General features: G+C 44.0%; 1 protein-coding gene across 4 annotated transcripts in view; it reads right to left on the minus strand.

Annotated features, from left to right (window-relative positions):
• OGA (O-GlcNAcase) overlaps positions 1–15,257 on the minus strand; it is an 83,372-nt gene that overhangs the window by 12,956 nt on the left and 55,159 nt on the right. For 2 of the 4 annotated variants that reach the window (XM_068111271.2, XM_078773761.1), the window contains 3 exons: positions 2,551–2,636; positions 1,542–1,646; positions 1,323–1,414 (listed from right to left, as the gene is read on the minus strand). In XM_068111271.2, the coding sequence (XP_067967372.2) occupies positions 1,323–1,414; positions 1,542–1,646; positions 2,551–2,636 (283 nt within the window). Of the gene's footprint in view, positions 1–1,322; positions 1,415–1,541; positions 1,647–2,550; positions 2,685–4,106; positions 4,169–15,257 lie in introns of all 4 variants that reach the window. The other 2 variants (XM_068111270.2, XM_078773760.1) reach the window with 2 other exon arrangements.

Consider the following 15,257-nt stretch of genomic DNA (forward strand, 5'->3'; position numbering starts at 1 on the left):
TCAAAAGGTGAGAAAGCAGGATGATAAAGATGGTGAGGTAAGGTTTAATACTGAAGCTGTTCCTGCATGAAATGGGAAAAGCAACAAGAGAAAATGATACCTGTTCTTGGGACAGAACATGCTTTAAAATAAATGAAAATAAAAGATTCCAGGAGCACCAATCACTGACCACCTGTCTGGAAGTTTAGGCAAAGACTTGGTAGCACGTGGACCTGCGATATCTATGAACAAGGTAACTGTCTGGATGAAGAATCGAACGATTTCTCCTCTCCCTCCTCCCATCCCACAAACAAAACTCGAGCTTCCAGGGAAGCAGAACTCAACTGAACTGACTGGACAACTTTAAAGTAGGTCAGTTGTCTGTACTAGATTTGACTTAAATGAAAAGCCAATAACCTTGTGTAATAATTTTAAGGTCCTTGTATCCTTATACTTGTCCTTGTTTTACAATTGATACAATGTTACACTTTGCAACAATGTTGCAGAAATATGGTTGTGTAGATAAAAGGAAACGGGTGTAATTCGCTTTCAAAGTCACCCACCCCCACATCTTGTCCCAGTGAACATGCCCACAAAACGTCACAATTGCATATTTAAGTGACATCAGAAGAAATTGTGGGGAATCCTAGTCATGAAAGTTATAGGCATCCTGAAATTAAAACGATTTTTGACAATTTCTATATATACATTTCACTTCCGTAAATGTTGTGTTCACTTCTTTCTCAATTTCAGCATCGTAAATTCTTGTGCTTTTCTTAAGAGCTGAAAAAAATATGCCGGCCTATGGCGGCCATTTTGTGACACATCGGGTTGGAATGCAACAGCAACCTACCTTGTGTGGTCAGGGTTAAACATTCTAAGTTTGATCAAAATCTGTTAATATTTGTGGACGCTAGAATGTTAACGTCGTTTTCATGACCAAAAACAAAATGGTCGCCTACATCCGCCATTTTTCAACGGATCGGGCTGAAATGTAATACCAACCTGGTCCTTGGGGTAAGGATGCTGCATGTCAAGTTTGATCAGAATCGGTTGATATTTGCGGATGCTGGAGTGTTAACGTCGAAAAGTTAACGGACGACAGACGACGCCGAAGACAGACGACGGACGCCGGAGGGTTCAGTATATGATGAACTCAACTGGACAGTAGTCCAGTTGAGTTAAAAATCATTCATTAAGTCATTAAAACCAGTGAAAAGCTCGAGAGGCAAGCGTTACATTTAGACAAACTTTGTAAACCATCGTGCTTCATTTTCACAAAATACTGCACAAGTATTTATTAATTTAGTCCATGGCACAGTGATTAAATTGTATTAACTGACCAGTCTCCGATAAGGTCTGGTTTTTCAGGGACCAAAGGAGAGGCATCCATCCCGTCTGCATAAGTCTCCCGGCACACACGATAGACCCCGCTCTGTTACACAAGAATCATAGAGAATTTAATCCTACTTTAACAAAAGAAGCAATATAGACAGCACACTGTAGTTTGTATTGGCTTACAAGAGGACACGATGCATGAGCAGATAAATCCAAGTACAAACCTCGTCAGTGTTAAGGTACGGTCGAATTGTGTAGACTTTGGCGGTTGGAGGGAGTGGTGGCGGCTGAAAGAAGAGGTCGTTGGCTCCATCTATAGGGAGCATTCGCTGTAGTATGATAGTCAAATTGGGGTAAAGGAAGGTGAGAAAGCAGGGTAAAGGTGGTAAGGTAAGGGTTTGACACTGAAGCTGTTCCTGCATGAAATGGGCAAAAAACAACAAGAGAAAACGATACCTGTTCTTGGGACAGAACACGTTTCAAAATAAGTGAAAACAAATAAAAGATTCCAGGACCATCAATCACTGACCAATGGTCTGCAAGATTTCTCCCAGTGCAACCAGTTGGCTACCTTAATGATCAAATTGGTGCAGAGAAAAAGTTTACCTTGACAAAGGAATTTTCGTTCATTATTACTTTTTCTTGTTGCAGATGACAAAATATTTTGAACACCATACGCAAGTGAAGTATGACTGGCCAACAGCACACCACCACCACCGCCACACGTCATGAATGCAATGCCGTGCTTCGCGACGCCACAGCCACCAACGAGCCAAGGCCGCACTAACAATGCACCACGCGCACCGCAATGCCTGTTGGATAAGGACTCGTGGGAAATCACAAGCACACACACAGCACGCGCGAAGACAGCGCAAACGCCTCGCTGCTGGGGGGCAGCGATGGCTGGTGGAGTGAGGCTGGCGTCGAAACTGCATCAAGCACAGCATCTGCAAATGCAAGATCATGTGACCTTTCCGCCGAGATCCGACTGACATGTAATAAAGGCGATGCTATGGAAGCGGAACCAATTAAGGAGTTCATCTTTGAATGAGTTCTCCAATTGCAATGACAAGGAAAAGGAAAATTGGGAACTATGTAAGGATCACAATTTTCATTCTCTCGTAGACCATGGTCAGCGTTGATGGACGCAAGGAAGGGGACAGGATATGCTGCTGCAGATGCCAGGAAGGAAAGAAGGTAAACAGATTTTGGTTGCAGGCACCACATTTGTACCTGAAATTCCCCGGCCAAGCCACCTCTAAACACCCAGGGTTCCTGGTCTCCCGTTAGGAACTGGGACGGGTCCTTTTCCTGACAGCCTGCACAGGTCGGGAATGCGGCACAGGTGTTAATCGCAGCAACGACTCCTCCTCCCGGTGGAACAAAATGGAAAACGAACGAAAGAAATGAAAATGTAGGAAAAGCATTAAAGATCACACCAAAAAAGCATCCACAGAAATCAGGAAACGAAAAGTTACATAGCTGCGCTGCATCCAAGTTGCACCGCGCTGCACATTGCATTGTCAACTCGCAAACGACACGGCAAACAAACTCGATTCTTTCCGCCTTTCCCATCCTCCTCTCCACCCCTCTGTTTATACAAGAAGACAATTCACAAGTCCCATGTCGGTCGATACTTTTATTGCCAATAAACGTGGGGCCTGTAAGCCTGGCAAAATAATGAGGAGGGAGGAGGCAGGGAAAGGTAGATCTGTGACTGAAGGGGCAGAAGTACAGTTGAGCCTGTAGATAGGGGAGGCCGGCACTGTGCAGATCAAGGCGGCCTGATCCAAAACATGCAGGCCGGTCGATATGGAACACAAATTGTTAATGTCCTGCAGCTCCTGGAACCACAACATTCTTTGCATCCAATGACTCACTCACGAGCATTCACATTCACACAAACACGTGAGCATGATGCACAGCTTACTACGGTGCATTCCGAGCAGGCACATAGAGCAAGCAACTGGAGGCAGATAGAGCAGGCAGCAAGAATAGGGTACGCGCAAGGGGTTCAGCTGCTTGGGACTGCAAGAACGTTCACAGTGGGTTAAAGAAACAGGAAAAGCTTCGTACATGGGGCGGAGTCGGCTCCTGCGTCATTGCAATAGACCTCGCTCTGGACTCGGCCGTCTGCTCGTCGTTGAGAGAGAAATGGAAAGAGAAAGAAAGAAGACAAGAGAAGGAGAGTAATCAGGGTAATGGTTAAGAGCGGGTGTGGCAGTGTGGGGTCAGAGTGCTGGACTCAGCTTGTGAGGCAACCTCGAGGACCATGGTACCTTTTGAGGTACAGTACTTTTATTTAGCTTTTTCCTTTGCAGGATTGAGTCTAAAAATTCACCCAAATGTTGTGTATCCATTGCATGTTCAATAAAACGTCCAAAACATCAGCTTCTCATTGCTGTCCAAGGCAGTTAGCATACCCGAATCAACATTCTGTTGATTTCATGCATTTTTACTTGAACACATACATTCAATGAAGGGGCCGAGGAAACATTATTTTATTGCCCCTCCTCGGTCTTGCACTCTCTCACAACTAGAATTGTCATACCAACCTCCTGGTTAAACTCTTAAACCTCAAGCTTGCCACACACACACCTCCATTCTCTCGTTCCTCTTTTATCATGCTTGTGGAACCGCCTTCCCGACTTGATTATATCCCAAACTTCCCTCTAAGGTTTCAAAGCAAGTGGTGCACCACCATCTCATGCTCTCACTCAGCCTCACCCACAATGTTTATTACCCTCCACAACCTGGAGAGTAATAAACCTCCAAATCTCTTGTATTACCTTCCATGGTACACGGAATCTTGTGGTGAGGCTGTTGCCCAGAAACAACTTGCTTTCGTCTCCTGGAAAGCAAATCCAACAGAGGGAAATCTCATTTCCTTTCACAAAGCCCGAAACAAGTGTGTGTCCACCCTCAGGAGAGCCAGGAAACAATATCTCTCCGTTCTCAAGGCCGAACTCTCTTATCTGTCTCCCTCTTCCAAATCCTGGTGGCGTCTGGTCAAATCTGTTTCTGGTGTTTGTTCCCCCTCCATCCCCTCCCTCACCTCAAACGGCTACACGGCTGACTCCGCACGTGAAAAAGCTGCCTCAACTCTGTGATTGCCTCTAAATATTGTGTCCCAAACCCATCCCTCTCTGAACCCACCGTATCCAGTCATACCCAGCTGCTCCTGGACTCTGTGTCCTTTCCTCCTGACAAGGTGGAAAAGTTTCTGTCAACCCTCGACTCCGATTCTGCAACTGGACCTGACGGCATCAGCCCACGGGTCCAAAAATCCTGTTCTTCCGCTCTTTCACTCCCTCTCTCTGTTCTCTTCACCCTCTCTTTTGCTCAAGGTCATCTGCCATCTGCTTGGAAATCAGCCAACATCACCGCTTTGCACAAAAAAGGTGCAAAAACAGATCCAAGCAACTACAGACCAATCAGCCTTCTCCCAATTATCAGCAAAGTCATAGAATCCATCATTGCTTCAGATATGAAATCTTTCCTCTTCTCCAATGGCTTGATCTCTGATCATCAATTTGGTTTCAGACCTGGTCACTCTACTCTGGACATGCTGCTTCTGATTTCTCAACAATGGATGGAGGTCCTCAATGCCAAACATGAAATTAGAGCTGTCTCCCTTGACATATCACGTGCCTTCGATACGGTCTGGCACCCCGCTCTGCTCACCAAACTCTCCTCCTATGGTATCCATGGAAATCTCCACGCATGGCTGGCGGACTTTCTCTTAAGTCGTAGTCAACGTGTGGCCCTGAATGGGTTTCTCTCATCTCCTCTTCCTGTTCAGGCTGGAGTTCCCCAAGGCAGTGTTCTGGGCCCTGTGCTTTTTCTGGTCTTCATCAATGATCTCTCTGACTCTTGAAAATCCTCTCTATCTCTTTGCTGATGACTCTACTCTCTGTCGCTCCATTCCTCATCCCTCAGATTGGCAGTCTGCAGCCTCCTCACTCTCTGCAGACCTGGACAAAATCACAGACTGGGCAAACAAGTGGAACATGTCTTTCAATCCTGACAAATCTCACACTCTTACGATGTCTCTCCGAAAAGACCGACTGGAAAACCCTCCCATCCACTTTCTGAATAATCCTCTCCAAGAAGTTCTGTCACTCAAGCTTTTGGGTCTCACTATCTATCTGCAATGATCTTTCCTGGGAAAACCACATTTCAAATCTGGCCTCCAAAGCCAGTCGCCGACTGGGCATCCTCCGTCATGCGAAGTCCTTCCTTGGCACACCAGAGCTCTTCACCACATACAAGGCTTTCATCCGCAGCTCAATGGAATACTTGCTCTCCCCTCTGGGCTGGTGCTCCTGCCTCACACCTAGCTCGTCTTCACGCTGTTGAAACCAAAGCGTTCAGAATCATTGGAATCTCCCGCGATGAAGCTAACTCCAAGGGCCTTTCACTCACTCACCGCTTGCAGATTGGTGGTCTTTCCGTCTTCTACTGACTCCTCTCTGGCCTTGCCCCCCCAGCTCTCTCTGGGCTCTGTCCCCCAAATATTCCTACTGGTTGCACAAGATCTGCCTGCAACCCTCTTCTGGTTAAACTGCCAAAATCAAGACTCTCTGCTCAACTTCACTCCTTCATTCCTCTTTTCTCCCGCCTCTGGAACAAACTCCCTCATTCTCTTCAATCCCACTCCACCCTCCAGGTCTTTAAAACAGCTGTTCACCACCATCTCTTATCTTTCCCCATCAAAAACCTTGATCTTTTCTACCCCCGCTAATTTCACCCCAAATCCACTTTTTTGAAATACCAACTTCTGTCCGGGAAGTCCTTGGTGTCCTTGTGTTTTATACTTCTCCCACCCCCCTCACCCCCTTCCCACGCCTCCTCCCCCCAAGCCCTCTCCCTCCCACACATCTCCCTGCTCTCAAATGTTATGTTTGTGTGCTTCCCCTTCTCTCCCCATCTTGTCTTCCGCTCCCTCTTTTTATATATTTTGTTTGTCTGGTTGATTTGTTTGTGAAATAAATGTTGGCTCTTTCACGAGCCTCGATTCAGGAAACAAAAAAAACAAAAAAACATGCTTACTTGCAAGCTGTGGTGTTTCCTCCTTCCTCTTGTTTGTTCATTCCGTTTTTTTGTAATCGTGTCCAATTGTTGCCCTTCAATCGGTTCATTCCCTCCTCATTACCTTGCTCTTCCCTGGGTCTCTACCTTGTAATATATATATATATATATATATATATATATATATATATATATATATGTAATCTGTGCAGTGTCTGTGTTGTCTTGTGTTGTGTTGTGTGTTGTGTTGTGTTGTCTTGTCACTGAACTACTCCCTCAAACCTTTGTGAAATCGTACCAAACTTCTGGTATGCACCTATCTCTATCGACGGTATGTCCTAAGGGTTTTTTTTTTTTTTAATGTCCAATTTTTTTTGGGGGGGGGGCGGGGTGGGGGGGATTTTTGGGGGAATTTTTTTTTTTCCCAACTAAAGTTTCAACTTCAATTGTTTATAAAATGTAATATCACGTATATTACAAATACATTTCAGCATTATGATTGTTTGAATTATGATTGGTGTAAACCATGACAAAACAGCAACTCAGGTACAGTCATTTATCTATATATCTACATATCTGGGCAGTGTCTGTTGTCACTGAACTACTCCCTGAAACTTTTGTTTCCGTGGTTGTGAAGTGTTTTTAATAACGTGGTGGTGGTTTTGAATCACGTGGTCGTGAGGTATTTTGAATTATGTGGTGGTGAGGTGTTTTTAATTTCGCGGTGGTGAGGTGTTTATAACTTTGTGGTGGTGAGGTGTTTATAATTTCGTGTTTCATGGTGGTGAGGTGTTTTAAATTATGTGGTGGTGAGGTATAATCGTCCCAAACTTCCAGTCTGCACCTGCCCCTATGTATGTGATGAGGGGTTCTTTCTTGAATTTTTTATTTTTTTACTTAAATCTTCAACCTAAATGGCTTAAAAAATTTAATATCACAAACACTACAAATAAATTTGTGCAAAATAATTGTTTGTATTATGATTGGTGTAAATCATGACAACACAGCAACTCAGGAAGTCATTATCCTCAGATAAAATAAGACCGTTAGACGACACGTGGTGAAGCGAGCACAGCGAACCAAGCCAAGTTAGTATATATATACAGTCATGTGAAAAAGTAAGTACACCCCATGTAAAGTTTTGACTTTTTCAACATATTTCAACATACAGCTATTTGATCTTCATTTCAACAATATTGATAGATAAAGGTGATATAATATAACAAATATCATGAAACATTTACATTTTGTAGTCCATTGTAAAATTTAAATAAACATAAATGCAAATTTTGCATGTGGAAAAAGTAAGTACACCCCTACATTTATCACGACTTCAAATACCTAAAATTAGAATCAGGTGCACCAGCTCAGGTGCAAATGATTAGAACATCGTTAGAGAGGATCTTAGAGGAACCTGTCTTATTTAAACCTCAGACATTTAGTTTGGTTTGCTCTTTGTTGTAGTGTGTGGCATCACCATGCCTCGATCAAAAGATCTCTCTGAGGCCTTCAGAAAGAAGGTTATAGATCCCTACGAGTCTGGGAAGGGATTTAAAAAGATCTCCAAACAATTTGAAATCAATCATTCGACTGTCCGGAAGATCATCTACAAGTCCCCATCTAGCCCGAGAGCAGACCGCAAGATGCTGAAAGAAGAAGTCTCTAAGAACCCCAGAATGTCATCACGGGACCTACAGGTAGCTCCTGCCACTGTTGATGTCAAAGTGCACGAGTCTACCATTGGAAAGAGGCTGCACAAATTTGATCTACATGGGAGGTGTACCAGTAGTAAGGGAAACATATGAAAATCTGTTAACTAAATTGTTACCAAAAAATTTCTTCACCAATATGTTTGTAAAGGTGTGTAATAACATGTGTTAAAATGTTGAAGGTCAACTCCTGTGGGAAACCCAGAAAAAAAGCTGTTGAATTCGGGTACCGAAAAATTATTTTCGAGAATTTTTATTCTTTTAAATCGGCCCTTAAGTAACTTATGAGGGGTCAAATAAGGGTTTTTCATGATTCTGAGTTGATTGTTAACATTTATATTTCACCACAGACACTCCTTTGTGGAAAAATAATTTCTAAATATATCTCATTTTCTACTTTGCAGGACATGGAGTCTAGCAATATGGATGAAGACGTTACTCCACCTGTGCTCAATTGCTTCATCTGTGCACGCTCGGATACACCAGCTGAAAGGCTCATACAGGCAACTCCAAAGGGATACTCAACTTTATTGAAACAAGCAGAAACTGTCGAAAATGTTACTGTTGTGGAACGTATGAAGGAGGCTCAAAAGGAAGGAAAACTGAGGTACCACCAGAAGTGTAAAAATGATCTGTACAACAACTTTGTTGCAACCACCAAGAAGTCAGCTCAAGCATCAAAGGCAGAGAAAGAGTCATCAAAGTTGAAGAGAAGACGCACTACTTGTGAGTTCAGTTCATCAACTGGCTGCAGTTCTAGAAGATCACAGTCAGTTGACCTCCTGTATAAGGATGTATGCATTCTTTGCAACCAACCAGCCCAGCTCTACAAAAATAATCCAGCACAAGCTAGAAAGAAATACAGAGTGCCAGATAATTTGACTGCAGATACACTGAAGGCAAGCTTGCTGAAGACAGCACGGAGTCGCGGGGATGACTGGGGCACTGAAGTCACTGGACGCCTGGAAGGGATCAACGACTTGGTAGCAGAAGAAACACTGTACCATTTGCGATGCAAACTTATGTTTGCGAGAGGTGACAGTTCGTCCAAGACTGATGAGGAAGGAAAAAGGAAGAGAGGACAGAGGAGTATTGATGAGGAGCGAGAGGCAGTTTTTATTGAATTCTGCGAATGGTTAGACTCAGAATTAGAGCATGGGGTAATGAACATGGACCAAGTCCATGAAAAGCTGCAGGAGTTCGATCAGTCACCAGAGAAGAGCCTTTCTTATTCAAAGCATTGGCTAAAGATAAAACTTCTAGAGAAATACGAAGACACCTTGTATTTCACAACACAGGAAAGAAGGGCAGATGCACTCTGTCTCAAAGATGGCACCGACAATATTCTGCGAGTGCATCATGCTAATCTTGACCATGGAGATGAGAAGACTCAGATCATAAAGACGGCACTCAAGTTCATATCCAATGATATTGCCTTGATTGATTTAGGTCCAAAGTCATACCCCACCACACACAGTATGACTGACATCGATAGTCAGCTGACACTTGTTCCTGCAAGCCTTCAGATGTTCTTGAGACCGATTGTCAAGACAGACGAAAGAGTTGCCGTTTGGGGGCAGAATTTTATTAAGGCCTGTCGACCTCGGTCTGGAGTATTGCCACACCAAATGGGGCTTGCCATACAACTTGATCATAGATTTGGGTCAAAATGGATGCTCAACAAGTTCCACCGGCTGGGATACACTGAGTCTTACACGGAGACACAAAACTACAAATACTGCTTCAATAGTAGGAGTAGTAGGAGTAGGCTACAATAGTAGGAGTGGAGATGATGTTCCAGATACTTCTGGCACTCTTGACACCATTGTGGAGGAAACCGATGAACAGATCAATGATGAGGTTGCGGTTGATGCTGCGCTTGAGGATCAATCAGTGATGACAGCCAAAGTGCCAGCCAGTGAAAGTGAATTGTCAAGTAATGATCAGGTGGTCTTTATGGAGGTTGGGGAAACAAACAATGCAGTCACTCAGTTTGTTGGAGACAATATAGATTTAAACATTGTCTCTATTCACGGAAACACTCCCTTTCACTCAATGGGTTGGATCGAAGTCACCTCTCCGGCACCACCTTTGCCAGATCCACAGACAACAGCAGCTTTCCCCCGGGTGAAGTTGAAGGCACTCGACAAAGCTAAGATCCTGAGAGGAACTGAAGTAAAGATTATTCCATTTACGAACAGGAAACAGATAGGAACGAACGCGATCATGTTTCTCCCCCTCGCTGAGCTTTCCTCCTCCCTGGCTCATGATCAGCCACTCCTCACTCCAGGTGACACACTCTGGGCAGCGGGGTGGGTGATCAAAGCCAACGATCCTGAGTTCCCACACTCCAACTGGAATGGCTGGATGAAGAGAATCCATGCTAATGATGCAAAGCAGAGCACACAGATCGAGTTCCTCCCAGTTATTGAAGGAGACCCTAGACTGCACAACATTCACTCCGTGCCTACCTGCAGACCCGGGACTGGATCCTTCTACAGAGCATGTCTCTGAACCCCAGTGACTATGGATGGACAATAGGTGTGCATGGGTATGAGCCAGTTCCAACACTGGACCCCACGGCTCCTGAGGAGCTATTGCAGTTCACGAGCTGTAATTGTCATGGAGATTGCAGCAACCGGCGATGCAGCTGCAAGAAGAATGGGGTCACGTGCATCTCGGCCTGTGGAGTCTGTAATGGCATTACATGCAGAAACTGCAGTCATGATGTTGTTGAGTCTCAAGAAGACATAGACAATGACTGTTGAAACTTCTGACATTGTGAATGAGAAATAACTCTTGAGTATTATATATGTATGTGAAATAAAAGCTACTTTGTGTGTAAATGTAAAAGTGAAAATATAAATGCTAACAATCAACTCAGAATCATGAAAAACCCTTATTTGACCCCTCATAAGTTACTTAAGGGCCGATTAAAAAAAATAAAAATTCTCGAAAATAATTTTTCAGTACCCGAATTCAACAGCTTTTTTTCTGGGTTTCCCACGGGAGTTGAACTTCAACATTTTAACACATGTTATTACACACCTTTACAAACATATTGGTGAAGAAATTTTTTGGTAACAATTTAGTTAACAGATTTGTGAAATATCTCATAAAATGCCCTTACTACAGGAGGAACCTTTGCTGTCCAGAATGAACATCAGGGCAAGACTAAAGTTTGCCAATGAACACCGAAGCAAAGACCAGCACTTCTGGAACAATGTGCTCTGGACAGATGAGTCAAAGGTAGAGCTATTTGGCCACAGTACCAAAAGACATGTTTGGCGAAAACCAAAGACAGCATTTGACCACAAGAACCTGATACCAACTGTAAAGCATGGTGGTGGAAATATTATGGTTTGGGGAAGCTTTGCTGCATCAGGGCCTGGGCAGCCTACAATCATTGAATCCACTATGAATTCTTCATTGTACCAGAGGGTGCTTGAGGATACTGTGAGGCCATCTGTCGGAAAGTTGAAGCTCAACCGAAGGTGGACCTTGCAACATGACAATGACCCTAAACATACCAGTAAATCCACCAAGAAATGGCTGAAAAGAAAGAAATGGAGGGTTCTGGAATGGCCAAGTCAAAGCCCGGATCTAAATCCCATCGAGATGTTGTGGGGGGATTTGAAACGAGCTGTGCATGCAATAAACCCCTCAAACATCGCACAGCTGAAAGAATGCTGCATGGAGGAGTGGGCAAAAATTTCTCCCAGTCGATGTCAGAGACTGGTAGACAGTTATAAGAAACGCCTACTTGAGGTTGTTTCTGCCAAAGGGGGCAATATCACCTATTAGAGCCAAGGGTGTACTTACTTTTTCCACAGAAGGAAATGGCATCTCTTAATTTTTGGTTGAATAAATTATTGCAAAGTCAATTTGTCATTGTTTTTTGTTCAATTAGATCACCTTTATCTATAGATACTGTATAAATGAATTTCAGAACATGAAATCTAAAATCAGAAACCAGAATGCATCTAAAATGAAATCATCAAATCATCAAAACAAATGCATCATCAAATCTAAAATCAGAACACACACACATGATGCAGTGCCTTTGAAAAGGGGACACATAAGACGGCCGGGAGAAACAGCCAGGTAGCAAGCCACAGTGTTGTATGTCCTGGGGTTGTACTTCAGCAGGGAAAGGATGTGAGGAGGAGAATGAAATGGCCAGGTATGGGAGAAAGGGAAGTATAAAGGTGGGTGTTTGAGTGTTCCACCATGTTTGTTTGGTGCTGTAGATTCTGGATGTGGAGGCGATTTTGTTATTGTAGTCTGCATTTGCACTGGCTGGGGGTGGGGGTATGTACGCATCCAGGTGTAGTTGCTGCATGTGGATGTGTATGTGCCCCTGCTGGCCCACCTTAGTTGACCGTATCGAGGTTGAAGGGCCGAAACGGGATGACAATGAGGACCTCGACTGAGGACCCGGTCAGTGCGGCACACTTGTGACCAGGTGTGTTTTGAACTTATATATACTAGGGCGTGCCCGTACTATATATATATCTAAAATGATATCCCCCCCCTCTATTTACATGAAATGGTTTGGTCCATTCGCAAAGCCAAAGCGAACGGCTTGCGAGTACGGTGACAATCCCCCCCCCTCTATTTACATGAAATGGTTTGGTCCATTCGCAAAGCCAAAGCGAACGGCTTGCGAGTACGGTGACAATCCCCCCCCTCTATTTACATGAAATGGTTTGGTCCATTCGCAAAGCCAAAGCGAACGGCTTGCGGAGTTTGGTAAATAAATCGCCATAGCTCGGTAACTACTTCTCCGATTAATATGAAACCTTGAAAAGGCACATCCTCAGGTCCCCAGCAATATACCTGGCAAGTTTCAAGTATATCGGACCCGTGGTTGTCGAGAAACAGCGGTCACAGACAAACAAACACACAGACACACACACAGAGATTACTGGAATTATAGATAGACTAGGGCATGCCCGTACGTGGGTGCCCGTTCCTTGCCAAAAAAAAAAAAAAACGCTACCCGTACGCTCTACCCCGCCCGTACGCCCGTACGCCCGTAAACAAAAAAAACAACGCTCTTCGCTTCCGCCCTTCGCTCTGACTGAATTGGGAGAAATAATGCGCATAAGAAATCGAGAAATTATTATTTTCTCCGGAAGAAATCGAATTACGAACCGTAATGGCGCACGCGCTCGGCTCGGCTCGCTCTCACATCGGCCACGCCTACGCAACAACGCGTTCTGTGATTGGCTGCCGGAAGTGCAGTCTTCACTGTCCGGAAGGTCGCATATCGCAGTTACGATGAATCGCAAATTAGTTTTAATTAGTTTTAAAACATAGTTGAACGCCAACATAGTTTGCCAACGTGAAATAAATGAATACGCTCTCAAATGTGCCGTCCGAGGCAGAGTCTGTTCGCCACGTTCGGCACACGTGATAGCTCGCTGCTCTCTGATTGGTTGAATCGTTTTTTGGACATAGCTCGGTAACTACTTCTCCGATTAATATGAAACCTTGAAAAGGCACATCCTCGGGTCCCCAGCAATATACCTGGCAAGTTTCAAGTATATCGGACCGGTAGTTGTCGAGAAACAGCGGTCACAGACAAACATACATACATACATACATACATACACACAGAGATTACTGGAATTATAGATAGATATACAGTGAAACCTTGACTTACGAGTTTAATTCGTTCTGTGACCGAGCTCGTAACTCAATTTGCTCGTTTCTCAAATTAAATTTCCCCATTAAAATGCATTGAAATGCTATTAATCCGTTCCAGCCCGCCAAAAACCACACCAATTTTTTTTTAAATATACAGTATATATAAAAATATCTCGCACTTTATATTTCACCTGCATGCAGCATACAAGTTGGCAGGATGGCCTGGACTGGAGGTACGCACACTTGACTCTAAACTGTCCAGCCTGGGTTTGAATCCCGACCCAGCTATAACCTGTCATGTCGGTGTTTCACAGGCAGGGTGATTCATCAATGTGTGTACCGCTAAACTGGGCGCCCCGTTTGCGTCCCATTAGTTGTTGGATGTTAAGGATCTCACCGTGTTTTCCACAAAGAGAAGGCGAGCTATCGCCGGCACTCTGAACAAGTTGTGGCCTGGCATGCTCTTCTCCTCTGCCGTTATATACATCCTCCTCGGCATCCTGCGAGCTGCTTCTCCGTCAACCACACAAACAACAACTTCATCTCTTCATGGATAGAGGTCCGGAGCTTTGAAATAATCGTAACGCCCTTGGCTGGCGTTATAGCCTTTATCGACTCCTTCTGCTTCAAAATCGTACATATCGTAGAAGTACTACGATCGTACTGCCTCGCCAAGTCGACAACACGCACACCTCGCTCATGTTTTTCGACGATTGCGTGTTTTATATCCAAGCACATCATCCTCTTCTTCTTCTCAGTACTGCCCTTGGCACTCAATTTCTTAGGACCCATGATTAAAACTAAGAAATTTTACAAAATAACCAAAATGCGAAAACAAAGCAGCAGCTATATACGGCAGAGATGCTTGCACGGCAAGATAACCACGTGACCGGAACCCACCTGGTGGCGCGTGGCGTAAGCTCCAAAATAACCAAAATGCGAAAACAAAGCAGCAGCTATATACGGCAGAGATGCTTGCACGGCAAGATAACCACGTGACCGGAACCCACCTGGTGGCGAGTGGCGTAAGCTCCAAAATAACCAAAATGCGAAAACAAAGCAGCAGCGATATACGGCAGAGGTGCTTGCATGGCAAGATAACCATGTGACCGGAACCCACCTGGTGGCGGGTGGCGTAAACTCCAAAATAACCAAAATGCGAAAACAAAGCAGCAGCGATATACGGCAGAGATGCTTGCACGGCAAGATAACCACGTGACCGGAACCCACCTGGTGGCGGGTGGCGTAAGCTCGTAACTCAGATCTCGGCTCGCATCTCAAAGCAATAAACCACCCGAGCGACGGCTCGTATCTCGGAAAACTCGTAAGTTGGTGCACTCGTAAGTCAAGGTTTCACTGTATATATATATATATATATATATATATAGTTATGCAGTATATATGTATATATATATAGTTATGCAGTATATATGTATATATATATAGTTATGCAGTATATATGACTATGTATATGTATATGTATATATATATATATATATATATATATATATATATATATATATATATATATATATATATATATATATA

Source organism: Myxine glutinosa, chromosome 3, assembly GCF_964187855.1.
Source record: "Myxine glutinosa chromosome 3, kmMyxGlut1.1, whole genome shotgun sequence".
NCBI lineage: Eukaryota > Metazoa > Chordata > Myxini > Myxiniformes > Myxinidae > Myxine > Myxine glutinosa.